Genomic DNA, 22,693 nt, shown 5'->3' with positions numbered 1-22,693 from the left:
GAAAGTCGGCCAGCTGGAAGCCGAGGCAGGATACCCTCCGCGTTTTTGGCCACTCCTGCATCTTGACTGACAGCTACCCCCCCCCCCCCTCGGCCGCCCTTCGCCGAGCCGCCTTGCTCTTGTCGCTGCGGCTCTGACTCACGACCATCCGCCGCAGGCGCTCTCGCCTTGGCAGCGCACAGACATGGCGGCGCCCTGCGCGGCGTTAGCGGCTTCCGGCTCTGTGCAGACGCCCGGCTGGTCGTGAAGAGGAGGCTCCCGCCGATGCACATCGTCGGCGCTGGCCTGGCTGCACCGCGCTTCCTCCCCCCCGCGCAGCCGGCCTTGCGTGAGGCTGAGCTCCCTGCAAAAAAGTTGCCTTCCCCTTAGCCTCCCTCTCAGGTAAGCGGGCGGGGCGGGCGGGGCGGGCGGGGCGGGCGGCTTGTCGTTTCGTCTGCGGGGGTCGCACAGGGGCCGGAGTAGGATGCCCGCTGCTTCTTCTCTCTTACGGGGGAAGAAACAAAAGAGACACCCTCCCGAAGGGTTAGTCTAGATCTAGGAAAAGAGGGTCCGACCTCTTCCCTGCAGGTGCTGCGTCAGGGCCCCCGGGCCGCGGCCAGATGGCTCATCGTTGCCAGTCTATGAACTCACGCTTTTGCTCCCTGGAAATAGATCCCAAAGCTTTGGATCCACCACCACGAATGCAAATTGGAAAGCCTGGTATTGCTCTTAAGAATGCATGGGAAGAGTGGGGTAAAAACCATTGCGATGCCAATTTTAAACGGATCTTCATGAATTCATATAATTTTTGTACCAAAACAAGGTAGAACTTGTCATATTGCTCTAAAGGCAGCCATTCTTGTGCAAAGGAGCCAAAGCACTGATGTAATTTTTAACAGGATTGCCAACCTCTAGGTGGTGGCTGCAGATTTCCCATTCTGATCTCCAGGCCAGAACAGTTCCCCTGGAGAAAATGGCTGCTTGGCGAGTAAGATCTATGCCATTATGCTCTGCTGAGGTCCCTCCCTGAACTCCACAGTCCCCAGTCTCCATCCCAAAGATCCTCAGGAATTTTCCAACTTGGAGCTGGCAACCCTGTACCCCAAACTCACCATCAAATCACTCATGACATCTGTGGCCACAAATTACATCATAGAAACTGTGGATCCATCACCTATTGGCATTGCTACTAGGGTTGCTAGATTGTTTTAATAAAAATACTGGACACACAATAAAAAATTGTTAAGCTGTACACACACATACACAAAAGCAGAGGACCTGCAAGGAATTACAGGAATTTCCCTCCTGCATTGTTTTCTCCTTCCCTTCCCTAAAAGTTCCCATAGGCCCTCCCTGTTTCCTTCTCTCCTTACTATCCAACAGCCCACCTACCTTTATGCCCCCCCTCCTTCAGCTTCCTTCACTTCCTCCCAACAGCCTTTGCCCTGGAAAACTGGCCCATTTGTGTGGTGACAGGAGCCGAAACTGTCATGGTAGGAAACCGAAACAGTTAAAATTCGCCCTGCCTCATATTATGTATGTCTTTAACATATGGCTTGAGGGGATGGTTTGAGAGGGAGGGAAACGTGTTTGGCACTCCCTGTCTATTCCTCATCTGCTCAGAATTACTCTCTTCAAGTATATAAAAAACAGAAGTAATGTGTAGTCTTCACACAGCAAGCTTTTGGACCTTGCTGCTCATGCTTAGCTCATTTGTTTGAGCCTCCTGGACTGATTTTTTATGCAAGGCCTCAATATGTACAGCCAGTCACAGTGGGATATATTCTGGTAAATATGGTTGCCAGCCTCTTGGTGAGGCCTGGAACTCCTGGAATAATGACTTCTCCTTTAGAACTTCGTCTCTTGTCACTTTAGCTTGGCTGAACTCTTTGGGCACCCTTCAGACAAGCTTGAAAGCAGATGTTCTGATGTGCCCCACAATAAAAAACACATGCAAAGTCAACCTTGGAGGAGACAAATGACATAGACCATTTTAACATGCATGCAGGCACAGGTTTCAGATGGAGATGGTCTTTGTTTCCCTGACTGACAATCTTTGGCAGAGTCACAGGAGGAGTCTCTCTCTATTGATTATGGACTTCTTGGTAGTTTCTGATAGTGTCAGAGTCTGGATAGGTTGGGAGTAGGGGCCACTGAGTTTTGTTGGTTTTGCTCTTACTTTATTAGCTGGTTCCTAAAGGTGGTGCTGAGGGACTGCTGCTTGACCTTGTGGGATTTATGTTATGGGGATCCATCTTATTCCCATGCTGCTTAACAGCAGCATGAAATTGCTTGGAGACAATCATACAGGGGGTGGGGAAAGGTGGTTTGTGGTGACCTCAGTTAAAAATCATCAGGAGCCATGCCTTGGATCCATGTTTTTTGTACCACTGCAATTCTGGAGTGCTGAATAGATGCCTTTAATGGTTCAGTCTGTGGCTTTGACATGTAATTTGAAGATTTATATTTTAAAAAACTAAAACTTGAGGATCCATGTAGATCCAGTTTTTACTTTTTCTGCCATGAAGCAGTTTTTTGCATGCTTTGAGGGTAAAAGGTAGAATCATAGAATCATAGAAACATAGGGTTGGAAGGAGCCACACAGGCCATCTAGTCCAACCCCCTGCTCAACGCAGGTTCAGCCCAAAGGTAGTTTTATTTATTCCACTGTTTTAGCATTTCAAGTGCTGAATATATACTAGCTTATACAAAGTGGTTATGGATCTATGAGGAATCGTGGGAGAAGAGTTTTTTTTAGAAATGCCCCACTTATATCCTCCCTCAAGCTTTCTATAAATAAACTTTCATAGGCTTTAGCAGATATTTCCCATATTCTTTTTTCCTTCTGACACTGGTTATTAGCTGATCTCAGTCTTATGTTATCCTGGACAGTATTCAGTCCTCATCAAACCGTGTGTTTGTTTTGGTTTGATAAACTTACAAATGGATATATTTCTGTGGACTTGGAGATTTCTCTAAGAATCTAGGGTCACCTGCCTTATCCACGAGTGGCGGCCTGGTTATGCAGCATTTATGAGGGCAGCCACTTTAATATTAGATGCAGTGGTAGTTGTTCACCAGATATGTATAGGCCTTACTGGATGTTTGTTGCTTCCCAAACATTACAGTTCCATTTAACTTTGTGAGTGCTTTCCAGAAGGTTGGCCATGTTAGCTGCAGCCCAAATAATAAAAAGGCTTATCATCCCTTCAGGATATACACCAAGTATATATCTTTGATTAGGTTTTATTTGTATTTTTGGTAACGCTTTATCCTTTGCTATATATTATATTTTTTCCAAAATATTTTTAATTGTGAAGGTTGCTTTGACAGATCATGGTTGGATATTCAGTTCTGCCTCTGTTTGAAATACAGATGGAGGAATGTACTCCCAAAGGGAGACTGTAAGTTCACAGGATACAAACCTATTTTATGAAAAGCATTAAAGGAGTAAGAAGGGCAAATAGTTGAAAAATTCCTTTCAGTACTAACATTTTATAACTTCCCAGCGTTGTAGTTACTCAAACTACCCAGGTATAGCTAATTTTAGTTCTGAATAGGCTCAGCGGCTCCTAGGTCAGCAGTACCACGTCCACTGGTTCTTCCTGAAGGCCAAGAGAATGTTCATATGTGGGTCAAGGGAATTAGACACCTTTGGACATGGTTTTTTTTAGGGGTCTACTTCATGTGGTACACCGCAATAAGATCATTGCTCCCCTTTCGCTTTGGTCTCCTGGAGCATCAGAGGAAGAAAAATGCTCCACTAGTATCTCTAAACAGGTAGCTAAATATTGTGCTGTAGCTTACAAGTTACGTCAAATATATGTTAGCACTGGCAACTCATTATGAATTTTGGTGATTTAATTTTCTTTTCTTAATTCAGCACCCAATTCATATCAGTATTTATTAGGAAGTCTGGGAAAGGATTTTCTCATCCATTTGAATGTTTTATGGCATGAAAAATATTAAGGCTGATAGTATGCTGATTCACTTGCAAGGGTTTATTATGCTTTGGCTGTTGAAAATAATAAACATTTCAATAAACATGAGTATATTCCACTGTCTCTTTATAAATATTTCTAATTTATCTACTTATCTCAAAATTACCTCTGTGATGGACATAGAGGCCAAGTTCTATATTTTCTTATATAGGGATGAGATTGACTATGTTAGGTATACAATTTGTTGTATAACCATTCAAAACACAGTTTGGCTGGAATGATGGGTTTTACAGTAGCTAGTTTAATTGCTCCTAATCTCTTTAACTCCAAAAGCTAAGAATGTCCCAGGACCAAGACAGGCCAGGTAGAAGTGAAAGAAACACAGGTGAGTCTGAAGATGACCAGCAGGACACCTTAGACAATCCAGAACAGTCTGTCAGAAAGAAGATTCGACAAAATACACCAAGTCCAAGCAAAGGCAACATGCCTCAAGGTGAGCAAAACTAGCAAGATCGTTACCCTTCCTTAAAACTAAATGCTTCAGTGATTTCTATACAATTAAATAGTTTCTCACATTACATGGAGCATTTTAAAACTATTTGCACTTTTATTAAGTATGGCTGTCATCCTTGGAGTTTACAATTGGAAGATGGATCTTTCCCCATTGTCCCGTTCCCACAGGAGTCCTTGCAGCCCCATCCCAAAGGATCAAAGGACACTCACTGTTCTGGGGGAGCTGCAGTATGGAGGGATCTGGCTGAAGTTGGACTCACATTGCTTTTTTGCCAGCAGGAACTCCTGATCTGTGTTTCCCTCTTGTGAAATTTTAACATGCTTCAAGGAATATATGATGGGATGATGTGTTATATTGGTTATTGTTGTTAGTTGCGAAGTCGCGTCCGACCCATCGTGACCCCATGGACAATGATCCTCCAGGCCTTCCTGTTCTCTACCATTCCCTGGAGTCCATTTAAGCATCCCTTTCAAGGGGGAAAGATCCCCTTCAAGGATCGCTGCCTTGTCGTGGCAAGGGGGCTTGCGTAGTTCAGTGAAGCTATGAGCTATGCTGTGCAGGGCCACCCAAGACGGACAGGTCATAGCAGAGAGCTCTGACAAAAGGTGATCCACTGGAGAAGGAAATAGCAAACCACTCCAGTATCTGTGCCATGAAAACTCTGTGGACAGTACCAAAAATGGTATTGGTACTCAGTATAAATCCGTGTTAGTTTAATTCCTTTGTTTAATTAAAAAAATTGATTTTTCTGAGTTTGAAACTGAGAGCAGATTCCTCTCTCTTTTTCCCATTGTCCTGTTTCTGTCTGTAATGACTTTGGATGTTTCCTTAAATGTTAATAAAATCAGCAGTGGTATTTGGAGGAAGGGGTTGGTCCTTCAGTTTCTTTTATCACTCCACCTCCTTAATTTTTTTTCTTGTTTAAATTTATTGCGGCACATACATTGCCACTCTGCAGCCTTCATTTTATCTTTCTCTTGGAAGGATAGATATGATTAGCAGCTAATTTTTCAAAGTTTCTGGCTGGGCCTTTATTAATATGCTTAACTGACTGAAGTATGTTTAATTACCTTGCAGCTAGCCCCCCTCAGTTTGTATCGGTGGAAGAGCTGATGGAAACAGCAAAAGGTGTAACTAACATGGTATTAGCTCATGAAATTGTTGTCAATGGAGGTTTTCAGATTAAACCGACAGAATTACCAGAAAACAGGTATGAGGTCTGTTATTGTAGAGCAGGGGTGGTCAAACTGTGGTTCTCCAAGTGTCCATGGACTGTAGTTATCAGCCTGCTCGATGTATGGTCTTTAAAGTACACCAGTTGTATCCTCTTGATTATGGACTTTTCAGCTGATTTCCATCATGTGCCATATAAGTGATGGAAGCCCCACTCCCATGCAGCAGAAACATTGTATTAGAGTCCACGCCCAGTTGGTTGTGATTGCATCTCTACAGCCAACACTGTTCCCCTCCCCACATACACACACACCCATTAGGAATTGCACAAAAATGGAAAGGAGTAAACTCATCCTTCAATAATCTTGTCAGCAAAGGGAGTTCTCAAAATGAGATTGGCTGTAGTCCATCAGTCCCTTTGGCTCTGTGCCATAATTGCTTTCAACCCCAATAGAAACAAGGGGAAAGGTGTGTGCCGAGTTTCTTTTGATGCTGCATGATTTAGCTGTGGCTTTTGATCCCGGCTATCGATTCTCCCCTGCCTGTTCCCTGTGAGCTGTGATTCGTTCTTGGACACTTCAAGCACCTTGTCTTTAGCAAAGACGTTTTCTTTCTTTCTATTACAATGTCAGCCGCCTGTCTTGCATGCTTTTATTTTACCCTTCTTCCAAGGAGTACAGGATGACATATGCAGTTCCTTCCTCTTCCATTTATTCTCATAGCAACCAAATGAATTAGGTCAGCCTGAGAATGAATGAATGGCCTAAGATTGCTCTGTAAACTTCATGGGGCAGTGAAATTTGAATCTGGGTCTCCTGTTTTTGCTAAGCCCTGCCTGCCTCTGCACTAGAGGTCTCATGTCAGTTTTCTCTTGTTGCATTGTTGGTCAGCCTGGAAAAAAGAGTCAGAGATATTGTCCACAAAGCTTTTTGGGATTGTCTGGAAGCTCAGTTAAAAGAAGACCCACCTTCATATGATCATGCAATTAAACTTGTGGGAGAGATCAAAGAGGTAAGAAGAGGGAATAATTTGTTGTTTGCAAACCTGCCTTTCTGCCTGTGTATCACGCCATTCCAGTACGGCTCCCCACAGAATTTAGCACCTCCCATTGTGAGAACTGTCAATGGTATTTAATCGTTCCTGTTTTTAACCAGCTACCAGTACATAAAAAGAATTATCTTCTTTTTTTCACTGGAAAGGGAATTTTTCAAAAGTTCTCCTTTTGAACATCTTGGTATATATTGCATACCAAGTGATCCTTAATTAGATTTTATCAACACTTTCCAACATACCTGTAAAAGTTTAGCATAGCAAATTCAAGGGCACCTGTAATGGAGACCAGTGCTATATCTGGTTTGAATAGTATGAATTTTCTCACAGCAATAATTTGTTTAGCTTAGTTATCCTGTCTTGAGCAGTGATCGGTTCCATTTGTTGTAGATCAGTTCTCTTTGGCCTTCTTGGGAGAAGTTAGGTGTTGAGGAACATACGAATCCTTTCAGTGGATTTGGAGTACTTTCATCATTACCTTGCCAGTTCATAGTTATAGGCCCTATCCACAGTCCAAAATCAACATAGTAAGCAGGCTTCCCCACCCCCCAATAGCTCTTCTTATGACTATATGCTAAAGAAGAATGAGGTTGGCCACATTCTTCTCCCAGCTGATGGATCAACATCATTCTTTAATCTTTGTTTGCAGTAATATTTTCACATTATGTCTTGAGACTCTGTCTGATGCTTCTCCTCTGGGAAGTAGTACTGAGAAAAGGAAACTTGCAGGAAAGCAGCATTTATTTGTGTACTTATTATATTTGTTCCTTGACTTTATTCCTTCATGGATCATGAGTAGGGGATAGATAGGATTCTTAGCAGGGCTTCCACCTAGACACTGGCTAGAGCCAGACTTTCTTGCCTTCCCTAAGATAGCTGCATCATATGCTCTTAGAACCTGTTGTGGGTCTTCATGTGCTGCTTTCCCCTGACATTTTTCCTTTCCTCCCAATCCTGTCACTTGTCCTCCCCAGCTGGGGTGCTGCAGCCATGTTTTCTACAGGGAAAGCATCTAGAGATTGTAGTTGGGCAGCATGAGGGAAAGCAGCAGATGGGAGAAGGGTTAAATCCATGTGGTGCAGTGGTTAAGAGCCTCTAACCTAGAGAACCGAGTTTAATGCCCCACCCCTCCCCATGCAGCCCCACATACCTCTCTCAGCCCCACATACCTCTCGGAGTGTCTGTTGTGGGGAGATGAAGGGAAGGCAATATTTTAAGCTCCTTTGAAACTATGTTTGGTAGTAAAAAGCGGGAACAAAGCTCTTTTTCTTTTCCCAGGCACTACTTTTCCCCTGTAAACCTTTCCCTTTTGACTCTAATTTACCATAGTTCAAAATAAATGTAGATGCAAAATATTTCAGTCACAGCAAATAAATGTATGCATGCGTTTACCCTGATTTCATGTCTGTGGTTTCTGCTCAAGAATTCTCACTAACAGTGAATGAAAACTTTAATTATGAAATTGAGCTTTATTTTTAGTACATGAAATTATAAAATTCTACCATACGTACCAATGCAACATTTCTGTAATGGTTATTGGGTTTGAAATGACATTTGCAGATATAGCAATGCAATATTAGTAAGAGCTAGTAATAGGAACATTGTTTTTTATCTCAGGCTCTTCTGTCTTTCTTGCTGCCTGGTCACACTAGACTAAGAAATCAGATTACAGAAGCGCTAGATCTGGAGTTGATAAAACAGGAGGCAGAAAATGGTGCCCTTGACATTTCTAAGCTGGCAGAATTCATCATTGGCATGATGGGGACTCTCTGTGCTCCAGCTAGAGATGAAGAAATTAAGAAACTGAAAGAGATTCATGAAATAGTTCCCTTGTTCAGGTATTAATGTCTCCTTTGGAGACGTATTTCTTCAGTTCTTGCATGCTCTGGAAAGTTCTGAGAGATAAAACTTCTGCTTGTTTCACTGAACTGATTTTTCTTTCAAAACTGGGAGGAATACTGCTGGGAATGCAGGAATAGGGAGTGATAAGGAGCATTTTGTTGGACAATATTAATACAGTGAGCATTAAGAATGCCATGAAGACTTGCAGTTAGCATAAGTCTCTCTGCTCTTGCTTTCTAAGCATGAAGCTGAAGGCTTGTCTTTCCCTGTGGCACTCTGAGGTGCTCAACTGGGCCATGGGCTGTTTATTTATTTATTTGGATTTTTATACGGCCCTTCCATACGTCTCCGGGCTGCTTACATAGAAGGTTGTAGGTTGATTACATAGAACATAATAATAAATATTATAAATATAACAATCATGACATATCAACTAGAACAATATTGCAGATGTACCTCAGGTAGGGGCTCACATGACTGAATCTCCTTGTATCTGCAAAGATTCCTAACACTCACAAAAATGGGTGCTGGGTAGCAGGGTTTTAGTGTAACTTTCCCCCTGGTAACTTAGTCTTCTAGGGGCAGGAACCATTTCATAAGTCTCCTGTCTGAAACAGCTCAGGTGGGGCACAAGTTTTTCAGTGAAAACTAGCCTGAAATAATTTGAAAATTACTCCTAAAGCCAGTAGAGTTGCTTTGTTAGCCTGTGGCAGTCAAAACAAGAGATTTCTGGCTCCTTTCTGGCCTCTGTTCTCAGTGTAAGTTTTTGCAGAACTGAAGTCTGAACCATTAAAGGCTTTTCTTTTAAAGGAGAGTAATCTTGATTAAAAACTCCTGGGTTTTGTTCTGTTTTGTTTTACTGACCACATTTATACTTGGCTTTTCTTGGCCGCAGACTGTTTTTACTGAAATGGATTTTTGCATTTGGACTGACTGCAAACATTTGGACCACCTGCTTGTCAAACTCAGTGTTCTGTTCTCTCTCTTCCTGCAGGGCCATTTTCTCTGTGCTGGATTTGATGAAAATGGACATGGCTAACTTTGCTGTTAGCAGCATTAGACCACACTTAATGCAGCAATCAGTTGAATACGAGAGGAAGAAGTTTCAGGAACTGTATGAGAAACAGCCAAGTATGACTTTTGTTATTTGTCGTTATTAAATGACCAACTCTAACAGGCAGATTTGATAAGTGAGTGTGGATTTAGCGTTCAGTGGCCAGCTTTTAATTTGGGAAACATGCTGGAATAATTGCATTGATGGGGAAAGGGTATGACAACAATCACAACTTGCATTTCTTATGGGCAGATGATGCCATGGGAGAAGCCCTTCTTTGTGGGGCAGGGTGAAGGTGCTTCCTCTGGTGATAGGCAAAGGTCTTCTTTCAATTGTGTCTTTCCTTTGCCACACTTCAGGAGGCTGATTAGGCCTGCCCAGTTGTGACCCATGAAGCCAAACACTAACTACCTCCCTTCTGTGGGGAGCCATCTGTTTTTGCTTCCTACCTGGGTCTGCAAAAGTCGGAAAAAATGTCAAGCACTTGGCAGACTCTGATACTTGCCTCACAGTTTCCTTTCAACTTGATGTAGAGCCAGCATGGTGTAGGTGGCTTTTAATCTGGAGAACCAGGTCTGCTTCCCCACTCCTTCATGTGTAGCTAGCTGGGTGACCTTGGACCAGTCAGTTCTTCCAGAGCTCGCTCAGTCTTACCTACCTCAGGAAGGTGATTAAACTGCTTTGAGTCTCCTTTGGGCAGTAAAAAGGAGAGTGCAAAACCCCAGTTCTTCTTCTTGATAGTCCACCACAGATTCAGCTGGCCTGTGTCAAATCCAAGGATTGTCCACCGAATTTAGGGGGAATATATACAATTTTGATTCTGAATGCTGTGATTTGAGTTAGCCTATGTTGCTTTTTTCTTATAGCTTAGCTAGCACCTGAAATGTGGCACCTGCCTTGTTAAGGAGAATGAGCAGTTAAAAGGGGAGGGAGGCTTTTGCTCCAGCGCAAGTTCTCTTTTGGCTGGCCCTCGAAGCAGAGTGCAGTCCCGCTGCCCAAAGCTGTAGATCTGTCTCCCATTGCAACTGAAAGAACAACTCTTGAGTTTTTAAATGGATAAAATACATTGGAATTCACTATGTCCTCAGGACTTTTCCATTTTATTTTAAATTGAAACTAAAATATCACTTTTGGGGAAAGCTTGAAAGACACCTCTAGGTTGTGCTGTTGCTTCCCTACACTCAGATCAGTAATACTAACCGTGTCTCCCTTGCACTGGGACAGCTGCACACGTCACAGCAAAGGAACTTCCCTGCATTTCCAGCTTGATTTGCTGCACTTGACCCCAGCCACTTAAACATGCTGTCTGGCAGTGGGGATTGGTTGTAACTCTTGAGCACACCTTTACAATGCTTTCCTGCACAAGAATGCATTTCATCCGTTAGCAAAGACTCATAGTTGGCCTGTGGAGGCAATGAGGGAACGTAGGCTTTTCTTCTTAATTCTTTTTAGTCCATTTGTACTTTGCCATTGCTTGAGGGAACTCAGGGCAGCACATGTAGCTCTCGCCCCTCCATCTTATTGTCACACAAAGCCTGTGAGGTAGGTTAGGCTGAGAGAGAAGGACTGGCTTAAGGCAAGTCAGTGTGTTCCATGTTGAGAGAAAACTTGAACCAGGGTCCCTGACGTCTTAGACCCAATGCTCTAGCTGTCTTGTCCTTCTGAATTAAAGATCACCACAACTTGTTTTTATGCTAGGGCCCCTTTTCAGCTGTTCAGTGCAGTTCTTGACTGTTTCTAGCTTCTCAACAGATCCCCTGGCTTTTGTCACTGAGTGGCTGCAAGAAGCTGCTGATGACCTGAGGTCCAAAGCCCTGCCTGCTCTTGGAGATGGTGCTACATGTCCCAGTGGAACTCCTGCACTGTGTCCTCTCGCCGTACAGAACCAGGCATACCTTAAGCTGCTCAGGTGGGATCATCTGCAGAAACCCTTTCCAGAGGTAATTCATGTATTTAAAATATTAACCTCTCAGCTCTGTCCTGAGATTCAAGGCAGCTTACATAAGGAACAAGAAGCTGCAGTAGAGAAATAAAGCAGTTGTACACAAAGTACTGCTACAAAGATGCATTAGAAGAGACTTGCAGCAAGAAGGAGGGTTAACCGTTAAAATGGGCTCTTGCCTGGGTAGATGAACATGTGGGCCTGCAGGAGCAGCATAGTTGTTCTCTTGCATACAACACTCAGTTCTACAAAGAAGTACAAATGTGAACCTTGAGCGGTCTTAGTACTTGGCTGAGGGGCACTGGGAGAATGTGCTGAAGCGCCCTTGAATGCTGTGTGTCCGTGGATAAAGTGACCTGGGAGCCATGGCAGGATGACTCAGGAAAACTTGTAAGCAAGTATTGTATCACAGTATATCGCTCTCTCATCTCTGCGTGGCTGTTTTATGGTATCATGAAACCTTCAGGGGCAAGAATGATTATCGACAGGGAATGCAGAACAATGTTTAAATTCAGTTCCTGGTTTTTATCTATACCAATAAAAGCTCATTCGGCATGTCGCTCTGTGGACATTTATATATAGATGGATTATATATGTCTGTCTGCAAACCTCCAGGAACTGTATGCTCCTGCATGAGTTACCATTGTTAAAAATGGCTGCTAATTAACTCTATCCACATACTGAGCCAGTTGTTTTGGTTATTAGAATATTATGATCCATGAGAAATGTCTTGATTTATGGGTGGGGAATTGCAGTCAGTGTCAGTTTTTGTCAAGGACTATATGTTTCAGAATCAGCACTGAACATTTGGTTCTTGGGCATGTGTACAGTGTACATCAGGTTATACCTGATATATAACCTCTGGACTGGTGCTGGGATCAGTATTGTCCTTTGACAGTAATGTAGACTTGGCAGGTCTCCATATGTTTATGAAAGAGAGATGAAGGCATGCCCTGTAAGGAACTGCATTAAGTTGAAAGATAATGGCAGTAGCTTCTCAGAACATATAATTTACAGAACTGCAGCTTAGGGTACAGGCCTCTGTTTTTCTTGCAATTGCCTTGAATAAATTCAAAAGCAGGTCTTTGAACTTTGCTGTAAATCTTGCCCTCTCCCCAACACTAAAAGGGACTAAGCAGTTGACATTGGTAGGTCGCCTTCTTTGCAGTTACATAGCGTGGAGTCCTGGGGAAACATGTTGCACGCAAACAGCTTGCTGAATGGGGGCCAGTTTAAAGTGAGCAAGCATGTTGTGTGCCTGGCTCTTCCTTTTCACACAAGGTAGTTGTGGACTGCTCCGAGAAGAGGGTTTTGTGCCTCAGATAACTCAGGGGTGGGAAGGCCCATCCACAGCAATGGAGCAGTCGTGATGCAGTCTGTAAAGAAAGTCCTCTATGTTCTGCCATCTGGCACCACCTTTTCATTCTTGTGTGTTGTCGGAGCTGTCCAGCATGCTGATGTCACTGACTTCTCCACTGTGTTGAACCCCTTTTCCCCAGACTGTGCTGATGGACCAAACGCGCTTTCAGGAAATGCAGTTGGAACTGGACCAGCTCATCTTGACAGGCGCCGTTCTCCTGGTAACGTTCAACGCAGCAGGCACAGCTCTTTCAGGCTTGCCAGGCTTTACCGGTAACCTCAAAACGGCTATCCGGGTGCTGCTGACTGGGCTACGCCTGCCGTGAGTACCGTGCCGCTTTCAGTCCCTCTGTGAGGAGATTCTGAATGGTACAGAAGGCATCCCATGCTGTTTTATAGGAATGCTGCACATTCTTCTTCATATCCCTGAGGCGAAAAGGGCTTTGTAGCTGGGGTGCAGGGAACACATCATTCCCTGTAACAAGGAGTGATGTGAAGAAAGAGGCCTTCAATAAAAGTTCCTCCATCCCACCAAGGTGTTTATTTATTTGAGTTTATTTATATATCACCCCTGTTGAGTTTGCCTTTTTGGGGTGGTGAACAACAGAGTCAAATCCAACAGTTCATTACGGCAACCATAACAAATAAAGCAAGATAAAATTTTAAATTATAGCTAAAAGTGCAGTTGTCAGCACTTTACTGGCTTATTTATTTATTATATTTATATACCACCCTCCCCCTGAGGCTCAGGGCGCTTTACATAAAACATAGAAAACAGTACATGGAATTTAGCTTTCCATTAACATCAGCAATAATAGTAACATTAATAAGTTTAACAGGGGAACTGGTACAAACAGGTCCAGGGCAGAATGCAAGGATGGATTTCTGTGAGGGAGGGAACAGGGGTCCTGTGGATGTTGCTGGTTTCTCTCAGTCTCAACCAAATGCCTGGTGGAAAAGCCCCCTTTTGCAGGCCCTGCAGAACTGTTTGAGCTCCGTTATTGATGTTACAAACAAGGAGGTGGAGTGAATTGGAGGGGGGAGGGGGAGGGAGACCCAGTTTGTTGGTTTGGTATGTGTCCTCATTGGACTCGACCATAAACCCGGCAGAAGATTTCCTTCTTACAGAATTTAGCAGATTGAGGGAAAGAGTACTGAGGCAGGCTGGGGAGTGATTTGTACCCTCCCAGTGTCATCATCAGCAATGCAATGTTTATTTATTTAAAATATTTATATAAGGTTTTCCTCTTGGAACATGAGTCTCAAAGCAGCTTACGAATTTTAAAGACTAAACACACGAGTAGAATCATTTGCAATCCCAATATAACAAGGTATATCTGTTACTCATACAAGCAGGGTCGGCTCCGGCTAGTGCTTGGAGGAAGAAGAGCTGTTTTGTGGTATCCCTCTTTTTATTATCCGGAGCTCAGAGCAACTTACAATCACCTTCCCTTCCTTTCCCCACAACAGACAGTCTGAGAGGTGGGTGAGAGCTCTGAGAGAACTGTGTTGGCCCAAGGTCACCCAGCTGGCTGCATGTGGAAGAGTGGGGAATCAAACTCAGTTTTCCAGATTAGAGGCCTCCACTCTTAACCACTACACCAAGCTGGTTCTCAAGGGCGATCTTCAAGGAATACCAGGATTGTGACTATGCAGGCAATGCAAACCACCTCCAAATATCTTTTGACTAGCAGCTGGACAATCTTAGGATCTCCTGGCTATATTACGCACATGCCATACAATAAATAAATAAATAGCTCACATACCTATTGTAGCAAAACTTAAATGGGTACCCAGTCCCTTCATGAAGTCCTTCAGACCCCAAATATTGCATCAGCAACTGGACCCTAACAAAATGGAGAATTCTTAACCACATTGACATACTTTGCTATTTAGGAAATAACTTTCTCTTCCACTCTCATTTCTCCTGTGATTTCAGGCTTTGCTATTTTTAGTGGGTATACAAGGTTTCATCCAAGCAATATCCCCCCTTTTCCTCCCATCAGGGATACTCCTGTGGATTATGATTTAAGTTTCAAACATTAAGAAATCAGTTGTGAATGTTTATGAGCTGCTATAATACCTGAAGCCCTAAAGGGCCTAACCCTTCTTCCTCCAGCTCCTTCAACTTGACTGAAGCTTTGGCTACCATCAGTGAAAAAGTCTGTGCTGAAGTGAAGGGTTGTCTTTCCCAACACGGATTCACGCCGTTCACACTTGAAAAAGAGACTGTGCTTAAAGGACAGATCCAGGCTCTGGCCAATCCTGATAATTCCATATGCAAACTAATAGGTATGTTTAGGATACAAAATTAATTTATGGGTGGAAGAGGGGCCCTTGCCCCCCCCCCCCCCCCATTAGCAGTCGGTCAAAACCTGTTGTTGCAGTTATTTGGGATTGGATGCAGATTGCATTTTCCACTCACGTTAAGGTACTTCTGTCCATGGAAGAGAACATTCCTGTCCCCTTCCCGCTGCCCCCATTAACCTCCTTAAAATGCTGTCTTTTCAGGTCAAGAGACCCTCAGGAGGAACATGAGATGCAAATCTGGGGTCTGCAGCTGGAAGGGAAAGATTGATGGAAATTAGTGGGGAAATTATTAATCAGTGAAAAATTTAATCTGGATCCAGCCTATAATATTTGGAGGACAGAAATAGTTAAAATAAAATCATTTTGTCATTAACAAGTATTTAAGGTTACTTTATCAAGGTAAAAGTGCCACATGAATGCCAGGAGAGAAGGAACAATTTGGGAGATCAATAATGAGATGGTGGAGAATTAGAATTTCACCAGGGGTTATGGGAACTGAGGGGGTATCGAAGAACAGGAAATGTTTGGTTTTCATTTTATATCTCAGGGTGGCAGTACTTAAGGAATTTAAGTTCATACTGAAAGAGAGATTCTAGGCTAAGATCAGGCTAGAAGGTTTGTTTATTAAAAAGTACTGACATGAATTTACTTAATGGGTATTTCTGTCTTCCTGCCAGGATCTTTGTTAGTAATTCTTGATAATGTTTATTTTTCTTTTCCAGATTCTAGAAGCCAGATCTTTTTAGAAAGCTACCTTGCATCTGGTTATCAGAAATCTGTTCCTGCCATTCCAGGTGGCTTAGGCCCTATTCAGCGGGAGCTGGAGGAAATGGCTGTCAAGTACGTTCGCCTTGTTAACTACAACAAGATGGTCTTTAGTCCTTACTACGATGCAGTGCTCAGCAACATACTGAATAAAGAAGAAACCGCTCGCTTACGAGGAAAACTGGAAGATAATTAACTCCAGGGTTTTGTTCTTGACAGTAAGGCTTTAACCCAGAATAGTGCAATAAAAGGCTGCATACCTATTCTGTTATATTGAGGTTTCTACCAGAATTAAGAAAAACAGATATGGGGACTCCTATGATCAGTGTTGGCATCCTCTCTTCTCCTCCTGCTGCGGGTACAGATTGGTGTTGTTGAGATACCTGAGGAAAATCTGACATAGTATCCATGATCTTGATGTGCTGCCTGGGAGTAGGAAATACCCAGATTACTTGTTCACTTCTTCCTGCTTCTGCCCCTTGATTAGTAATGTGACAAGGAGCCTTGTTATGAAGTTCCGTGCAGAGCCATTCTGCTAGTGGGAGTATGCTAAATTGTGCCCCCTATCCCTTCTGGCTAGTTGTTCAAGGTATACAGGTAAAGATGTGCCATGAGCCCCTCCCTTGGGCATGATGCTTTTCCTGCTGCATCAGAGGATCAGGACAATTTGCCTGTTGGAAAATGGCTTACCTTCAAACCATTTCAGTAATTGAATAGCAGTGATTGACTGTGAATCTGATACATCAGAGAAATGAAGGATAAATGCAAATGTACAAACTTAATATTTGATTCCAAAGATATAGAAGAGCTAGAAGTCTTTTTCGTTTTATCTCTGGAATATGAAAGATGGAAATAATGCCTTGATGTTTTTCTGTTTACTGTTAAGATAGTATGGTGCAAAAGAGGTAACAACTTCTTTCTACACTGTGATTTGTAAAGCCTGTCATAAGATGGTAGCTTAAATGTTCACTTTTGTGGAAGTCAGATACTGGCAGTTAAAGCACTTCAGATATTCTGTAAGTCTTTCTGCCAGCCCCATTTGTAATAGATTTGATTCTTGACTTGCAGATGTTCTACCAAGACATCTATTTTTGTATTTTTTAATTCAGTAGCGACAAGCTGTAGACTCACAGAGTTGGTTCTGTCTTAGGATGTGTGGAAATGGAAACTCTTTTGGTTTACTGCTGCTGGTAACATGGAATATAAAGTCTACATGAAAATGTAGACTTTACATCTGTAGAAGCTACCCAATATACTCATGCATAAGCTTATTTTTTCAGCACCTTTTTCACACTGAAAAAGCCCTCCTCGGCTTCTACGCGGGGATATACAGTAATTGAAATAAAAGCCTGCTCGATCCAGCCAATCATTGTATTGCCTTTTGCAAATGTGTACTGCAAGCTGAACTGGCTCTGGCAGCTTGTAGGACATCAACGGTTTGACTGAGGGACTCTGATCTTTTTTTTCTTTTTTTTTTGCTTTCACTTCTTCTTCTTAATCACTTCTTCCAAACTATTCTTTTGGTTTCTGAGTGAAAAGCTGGGTACAAAAACCAGCAGCTATTCATCCTCTTGATTTTTCTGTATTTGTTTGCGGGGGGAGGCTGGATGTGATGATGATGGAGCATTTCCCACCTTTGGCTTATATGCAAGTCAATAAGTTTGCCCAGATTTTGTGGTAAAATTAGGTGCTTCGGCTTATATGCAGGTCGACCTATATGCAAGTATATATGGTATATAATATTTGTCCCCTGACTTTCATACAGCTCTCTATGTGTTAAAGTTTTGTGATTTCTACCTTCAGTTAAATGCCAAAATCCTGATCCAGGTGCGCTTTACACACAGCTGCAGGTTACCACCAGCTGGCAGTGAACCTGTCTCCCCAACACACACATAACAACTCTAAGCAGGCTTCTGGGCCTGGTGCAGGCTCAAAAAGATTGCTTCCAAGTGCATGTCACTTTTGCTGGATTGGGATGCAAGGAAGCCCATTGCAACCAGGAATTCAATGGGCACTAGGACCCAGGGGACACTGACAGGCGCAGATTTCTCTCTCTCTCTCTCTCTCTCTCTCTCTCTCTCTCTCTCTCTCTCTCTCTCTCTCTCTCTCTCTCTCTCTCTCTCAGCAGTAGCCATAGGAGGTAATCAGGGCTCGTTCGTAGCAGGGAATCAAGGCTGGTTTGCAGTTTGGGGCTCGTTTACAATTTGTCTCTGTTGGTCTCTCTCTCTCCCCCTCACAGCAGGAGCCATAGCAGGTAATCAGGAGTCGTTTGCAGTTTGGCAGGGCTCTCTGTGTCTCTTTGTGTCTCTCTCAGGCATCTGAGAACAAAGTGGCTAGCATCCAGGGAAGGATGGTGGGAACTATAAGGGCTGGGCCTGATTGGCCCTATTCCAGCTTGGACACCCTGGATCGTTCCACCCCCAGGCTGTTTCACAAATATTAAGAGGAACAATGGATAAGGATTAGGCTAGGCTTGTAGCCAGACTTTTTTTGTTGGGGGGCCAGCATTTTAAAGGGACAGTTTAGCACCATGGGGAGCAGCTTATTATGTGTCATGATTTTACTTCTAAATAATTAAGTCAAGTAGGGTCAGTGTCAAATGGTATAGCATTCAAAATGTTTCAGTTTTATTTCAAAGATATTTACATGTAGAACATATTGCAGAAAAAGTAACAACACAAATTGTCCCACTGTTCAACTCTGAAGTTTAACAAGATGTAGTATAAGAGGTAGGGTTGTGTGCTTCAGCACGGTTTGGCTGCCTTGGTGATCACTGAAGCCTGAAGCAGCGTGTAGGCCAGTGCCCTGGCACGGAGAGGAAGGGCAGAGCTCTGCGCCTGTGTGTGGCTGCCAGTTGTGCGCCACCGCTGCACCTCCTCTCTGCGCTGCTGGCCGCCTTGGGCTTTGGTGATTGCCGAGGCAGCCGAACCATGCTGAAGCGCACAACCTAAAGAAGTACTATCTAGTGGAGGGGTTGTGTCTTAGTGGCAGAATATCTGCTTGGCATGCAGAAAGTTGCAGGTTCAAACCCAAGCATCTCCAATTTTAAAAAGGACCAGTTAGTAAAGATGAGAAAGATCTCTGTCTGAGACCTTGGAGAGATAGTGCCAGTCTTAGACAGTAGTAATTTTGATGGATCAGCGTAAGACAGTTTCATGTGTTCAGTACAGTAATACAGTAATGCTAGGAAAAGTTGAAGGCAGCAGGAAAAGAGGAAGTCCCAACATGAGGTGGACTGACTCAATCAAGGAAGCCATAGCCCTCAAGACATTTTGAAGGACATTGATTCATAGGGACATGCAGGCTAAATTGGGCTAGACCACACAAAAAAGTTTTCATACTGCAGCAAGAGCAATTGGAACAGAAAACCTGGTAATAGCTGTTCTTCCAGGCAACAAGTGTGTAACTAGAATGCTGGGCCTAAGAGACCCAGGTTCAACTCCTGTTGGCATTTGCAACTTCAACTATCTTCACAGTTTCGGTGTTGTAACTTGAGTAGCCCTTTGTGTAACTTGAAATCTGCTTAGCATCATACAGGGTAATCAGGTCTGCACCACATCTTCTCCTTTCCACCTGCTTGATTTTACGAATCTCAGTGATTCAAGCAGAATATAAATAAACTACATTTCCTATACACAGCAAGATCTACCAGTTTCATGTGACTGGCTATAGGGAAGAAGATACGATTGACGGGGAAACACTGATTTAACATCATTGCATAGATAAGGTACAGTTAACATCAAAGCAACAGGGAGAAAGGCTGATGTTTGCACAAAGTACTTTTTTAAAGTCAAGGAATATATTTAATTTTTTAAATAAGTATAAATAAATACAGAGAACTTTAAACTATCCTGACTGAACAAAAGTGTGGCTAAAAAGGAGCACCATTACAGTTGTAGTGCTACGACAGGGTTTCTATTCTGCCTTCTATTCTGCTGTTTCATTTGATGAGTGGGGTGTTTGTTAGGGGAAATGCAACTGATTGGAAAATTTAGGAAGTGCCTCGAGGGACACCCCTTAACATAGCGACCTCCCAGTATTCAAGAATAACAAATGAAGAGAGACAGTTTGTTAAAATTTGTAAAAGAAAAGGTTTCAACACAGCAGGGGTGAGGGAATACATGTTTTGCTCTTCATGGGGAGATGGGATTTGTCCCCCAGCTACAGCAACCAAGCCCCTCTCAAGCAAATGAAGTTCTCAAAAATAAAAGTAGCAAAACCCAGGCTGTCACAGGTATGTGGGGCACATAACCTGCTCTGGAGCTCTTTAATCCACCCCCCCCACACACACACACACATGCAAACCCATTCCCTCCACACTTTCCCCTCCCCTCTCTCTCCTTCCCTGACCTACTCCCAAGTCCCCCCCTCACACACACACACAAACACAAAGAGTCCTCCCCCTTCCCTCTTCTTGCAGGAGAGCCCTGGCCTCCAGCCTGTAGGGCAGCGTCTGGGCCTGTGCTGGTGTTGCAGCCTGTGCACTGGCCCCCAGAGGACTGGAGGGCAGCCGCCCTGCTCCTGGGAGCCGCACAACCTCCACCCTGACCCCCAAAGGCCTCCCCACCACATAGACTCCCCCCTCCCCCTCCCCCCCTCTCCTGACCCTTGTAGCAGCGCTGGCTCACCTAGCTTCTGTGTCGCCTCACCATGTCCCCTGGCATCGGGCAGGACAGCGTTGGCCCATCTGGCTACCGAGCTGTCCCGCAACTGCTCAGGCCTCCTCAGGCAGCACAGCAGTGGCCCAGCCTCCTCTCACAATGGCCTGCACTGTCCCAGCCGGCTGCTTGCCATGGCACCCTGCAGCTCCTCCAGCCTTTTCTGGCGTGCTCTCCAGGGCAGGGCTATGGATGTCACATTCGTACCCATTTCCGTTCCAGGAGCCGCGCCAGAAGATTTGTCCCAAGTCAAAAAACAAAATCTTGTATAACTCACTGATCTGTTAAGGAAAGGAGGGAGGGATCATACAAGTGTTTTCAAGGGCCAAAACAGCTGCATGGTCACGAGTTTGCTTATGAAAGGTAGAACACATTTCCAGCAGCTGCCACCCATCCTCTCTGATTCCTTTGAGCACTCCCACATGGGTTAAAATGGAGCCTCCCCAAGGGCTTCTACCTCAATGTGCATCCTTCAGTGCTGCAGATTAACCGAATCCATGCAGGAGCTAGTTTGTTCAGCCTGGGAAGGAGGAGGGAGGAAGAAAAAAAAACTAATTGGTAAAGGCTTGGGAGGGAAGAGAGAAGGAGAATCTCACTGGCAAAGACTGGAAGGAAGAAAAGCGAATCTCATTGGCAAAGCCTTGGGAAGATGTAAATGTCCTTTTTCATTGGTAGAAGACTTTTGACAGATTTCACAACCCCTAGTGGTGATCGGAGAGGGGCAGCCAAGATAGATTGTGGAGCAGCCACTACCGCACCTTGCCTTGCTGATCTGTGGTTATGGCCCAGATGATTTTGAATTCATAGCAGAAATGACCTATTTTTAGCTTTAAATTGAATTTATGGTTTAAGAAATCCCTCCTCCCCCCGAATTCATAAACTTCTGTAATAAATTTTAAATATGTCATCTCGTTTGGGAGGGAGTAAAACTCAAGCTTAAAAAGCTTTACTACTGTGTCCCATTAAACGATGAATCCTCTAAAGTCAGAAATTTGATTCCAGTTTTGACATACAGAGAAATGAGCTTGACTGCATCATCAACCAGGAAAATATACTTACGTGATCAAGCACTTTATTCTATGTATAGATAACAGATTTGCCTTTATCTGTCTGACTTCTCTCCGATCACTGGATTAGAACAACTGTCTTTATGTGGAAGTCCTCTCCTTTTTGTGAAGCTCACAGGATTTGAATTTATGGCAATTGTCAAACAGGTTTTTCTTTGTGAGAAAGTTCATTAATCTGCCTTGGTATACCATTAAGCTACAATACATTCAAAACTATATATGTGTGTAGGTACCACTGAATTGAAGGGTGCTGAATTTGGCTGGATTATATTAATTAATCTAGGGATATCCAAAACAAAATTAATGTTTTTAGGTCATTGTAGCCTAATTAAGTTTTGCTTTAAAATTAAGATCTCACATGCTTAATTGTTGCTGCAACCACAAAGCATTAAATTTGAAGATGAGGAAATTCCTCATCAATATATTGTGTTCCATCAATATATTCTGTTCTGTTGTGTTTGGAGTTCCTTTATGTATTTCCATGAAGGTTATTAAAAATGCTAACTTGCTTCTGCTGTTTAAATATCAGTCTATGCCTTTCCTCCATAATAAATATGAAATTGTAACTCAACTCATCTGTAATAAATACCTTTTATGTGATAGTCTCTTGCAGCTCCAAACCATAAGGATTTAGACTGTCAGTGGCAGAGGATGTCCCTGCAAGAGTCACCTTTTCCTTTCACAAGGAAGTATTAACTAGACTGTGGATGCTGTGTAAGAAGGGAGGTTCCCTTTAGTTCCCCTGCAGTAGTGATGATGATGATGGAGTTTCTCCCTTTTTGATTCCATTTTCTGGGCTTTTCCATAGCCTTTTGTCTCTCTGTGCTCCATCATATGCCCCAATCAGCTGGAGGAGGGAGCTAGAAACATGCAGACAAGGCATTCAGAAGAACTTCAGCCTTCTGGGTCTCCTTGCAGCTGCTACAGTGGGTGCGAAGACACTGATATTCCCTGTAATGGGCAGGAATTACCTCGAGACTGCTCCTGATGCAATTCCATAGCCCTCCCTCCCTGCTGCTCCCTAAAGTTCTCTGAATTC

The 22,693-nt window shown here is 43.5% G+C and overlaps 1 protein-coding gene across 1 annotated transcript; it reads left to right on the top strand.

Annotated features, from left to right (window-relative positions):
* The first annotated feature begins 99 nt into the window (after positions 1–99).
* TCP11L1 (t-complex 11 like 1) lies at positions 100–22,256 on the top strand. The gene is made up of 10 exons (XM_077321908.1): positions 100–381; positions 4,254–4,413; positions 5,512–5,644; positions 6,498–6,618; positions 8,275–8,495; positions 9,494–9,630; positions 11,306–11,493; positions 12,995–13,176; positions 14,974–15,146; positions 15,887–22,256. Exons 2-10 carry the CDS (start codon positions 4,260–4,262, stop codon positions 16,123–16,125), a joined length of 1,548 nt encoding a protein of 515 aa, XP_077178023.1. The 5' UTR covers positions 100–381; positions 4,254–4,259; the 3' UTR covers positions 16,126–22,256.
* The last annotated feature ends 437 nt before the right edge of the window (positions 22,257–22,693 follow it).

This window comes from Paroedura picta, chromosome 2 (genome assembly GCF_049243985.1).
Source record: "Paroedura picta isolate Pp20150507F chromosome 2, Ppicta_v3.0, whole genome shotgun sequence".
Classification (NCBI taxonomy): Eukaryota; Metazoa; Chordata; class Lepidosauria; order Squamata; family Gekkonidae; genus Paroedura; species Paroedura picta.
The sequence above is the reverse complement of the archived record's forward strand: the minus strand, read 5'-3'. Positions and strand labels throughout refer to the sequence as shown.

What these genes read in the sequence shown, in the direction of transcription:
- TCP11L1 (XM_077321908.1), top strand. Translation starts at nt 4,260, where the DNA reads ATGTCCCAGGACCAAGACAGGCCAGGTAGAAGTGAAAGAAACACAGGT. An exon ending in TTGTGGGAGAGATCAAAGAG is followed by an intron (nt 6,619 to 8,274) that starts GTAAGAAGAGGG and finishes TTTTTATCTCAG; the next exon opens with GCTCTTCTGTCTTTCTTGCT. An exon ending in TGCAGAAACCCTTTCCAGAG is followed by an intron (nt 11,494 to 12,994) that starts GTAATTCATGTA and finishes CCTTTTCCCCAG; the next exon opens with ACTGTGCTGATGGACCAAAC.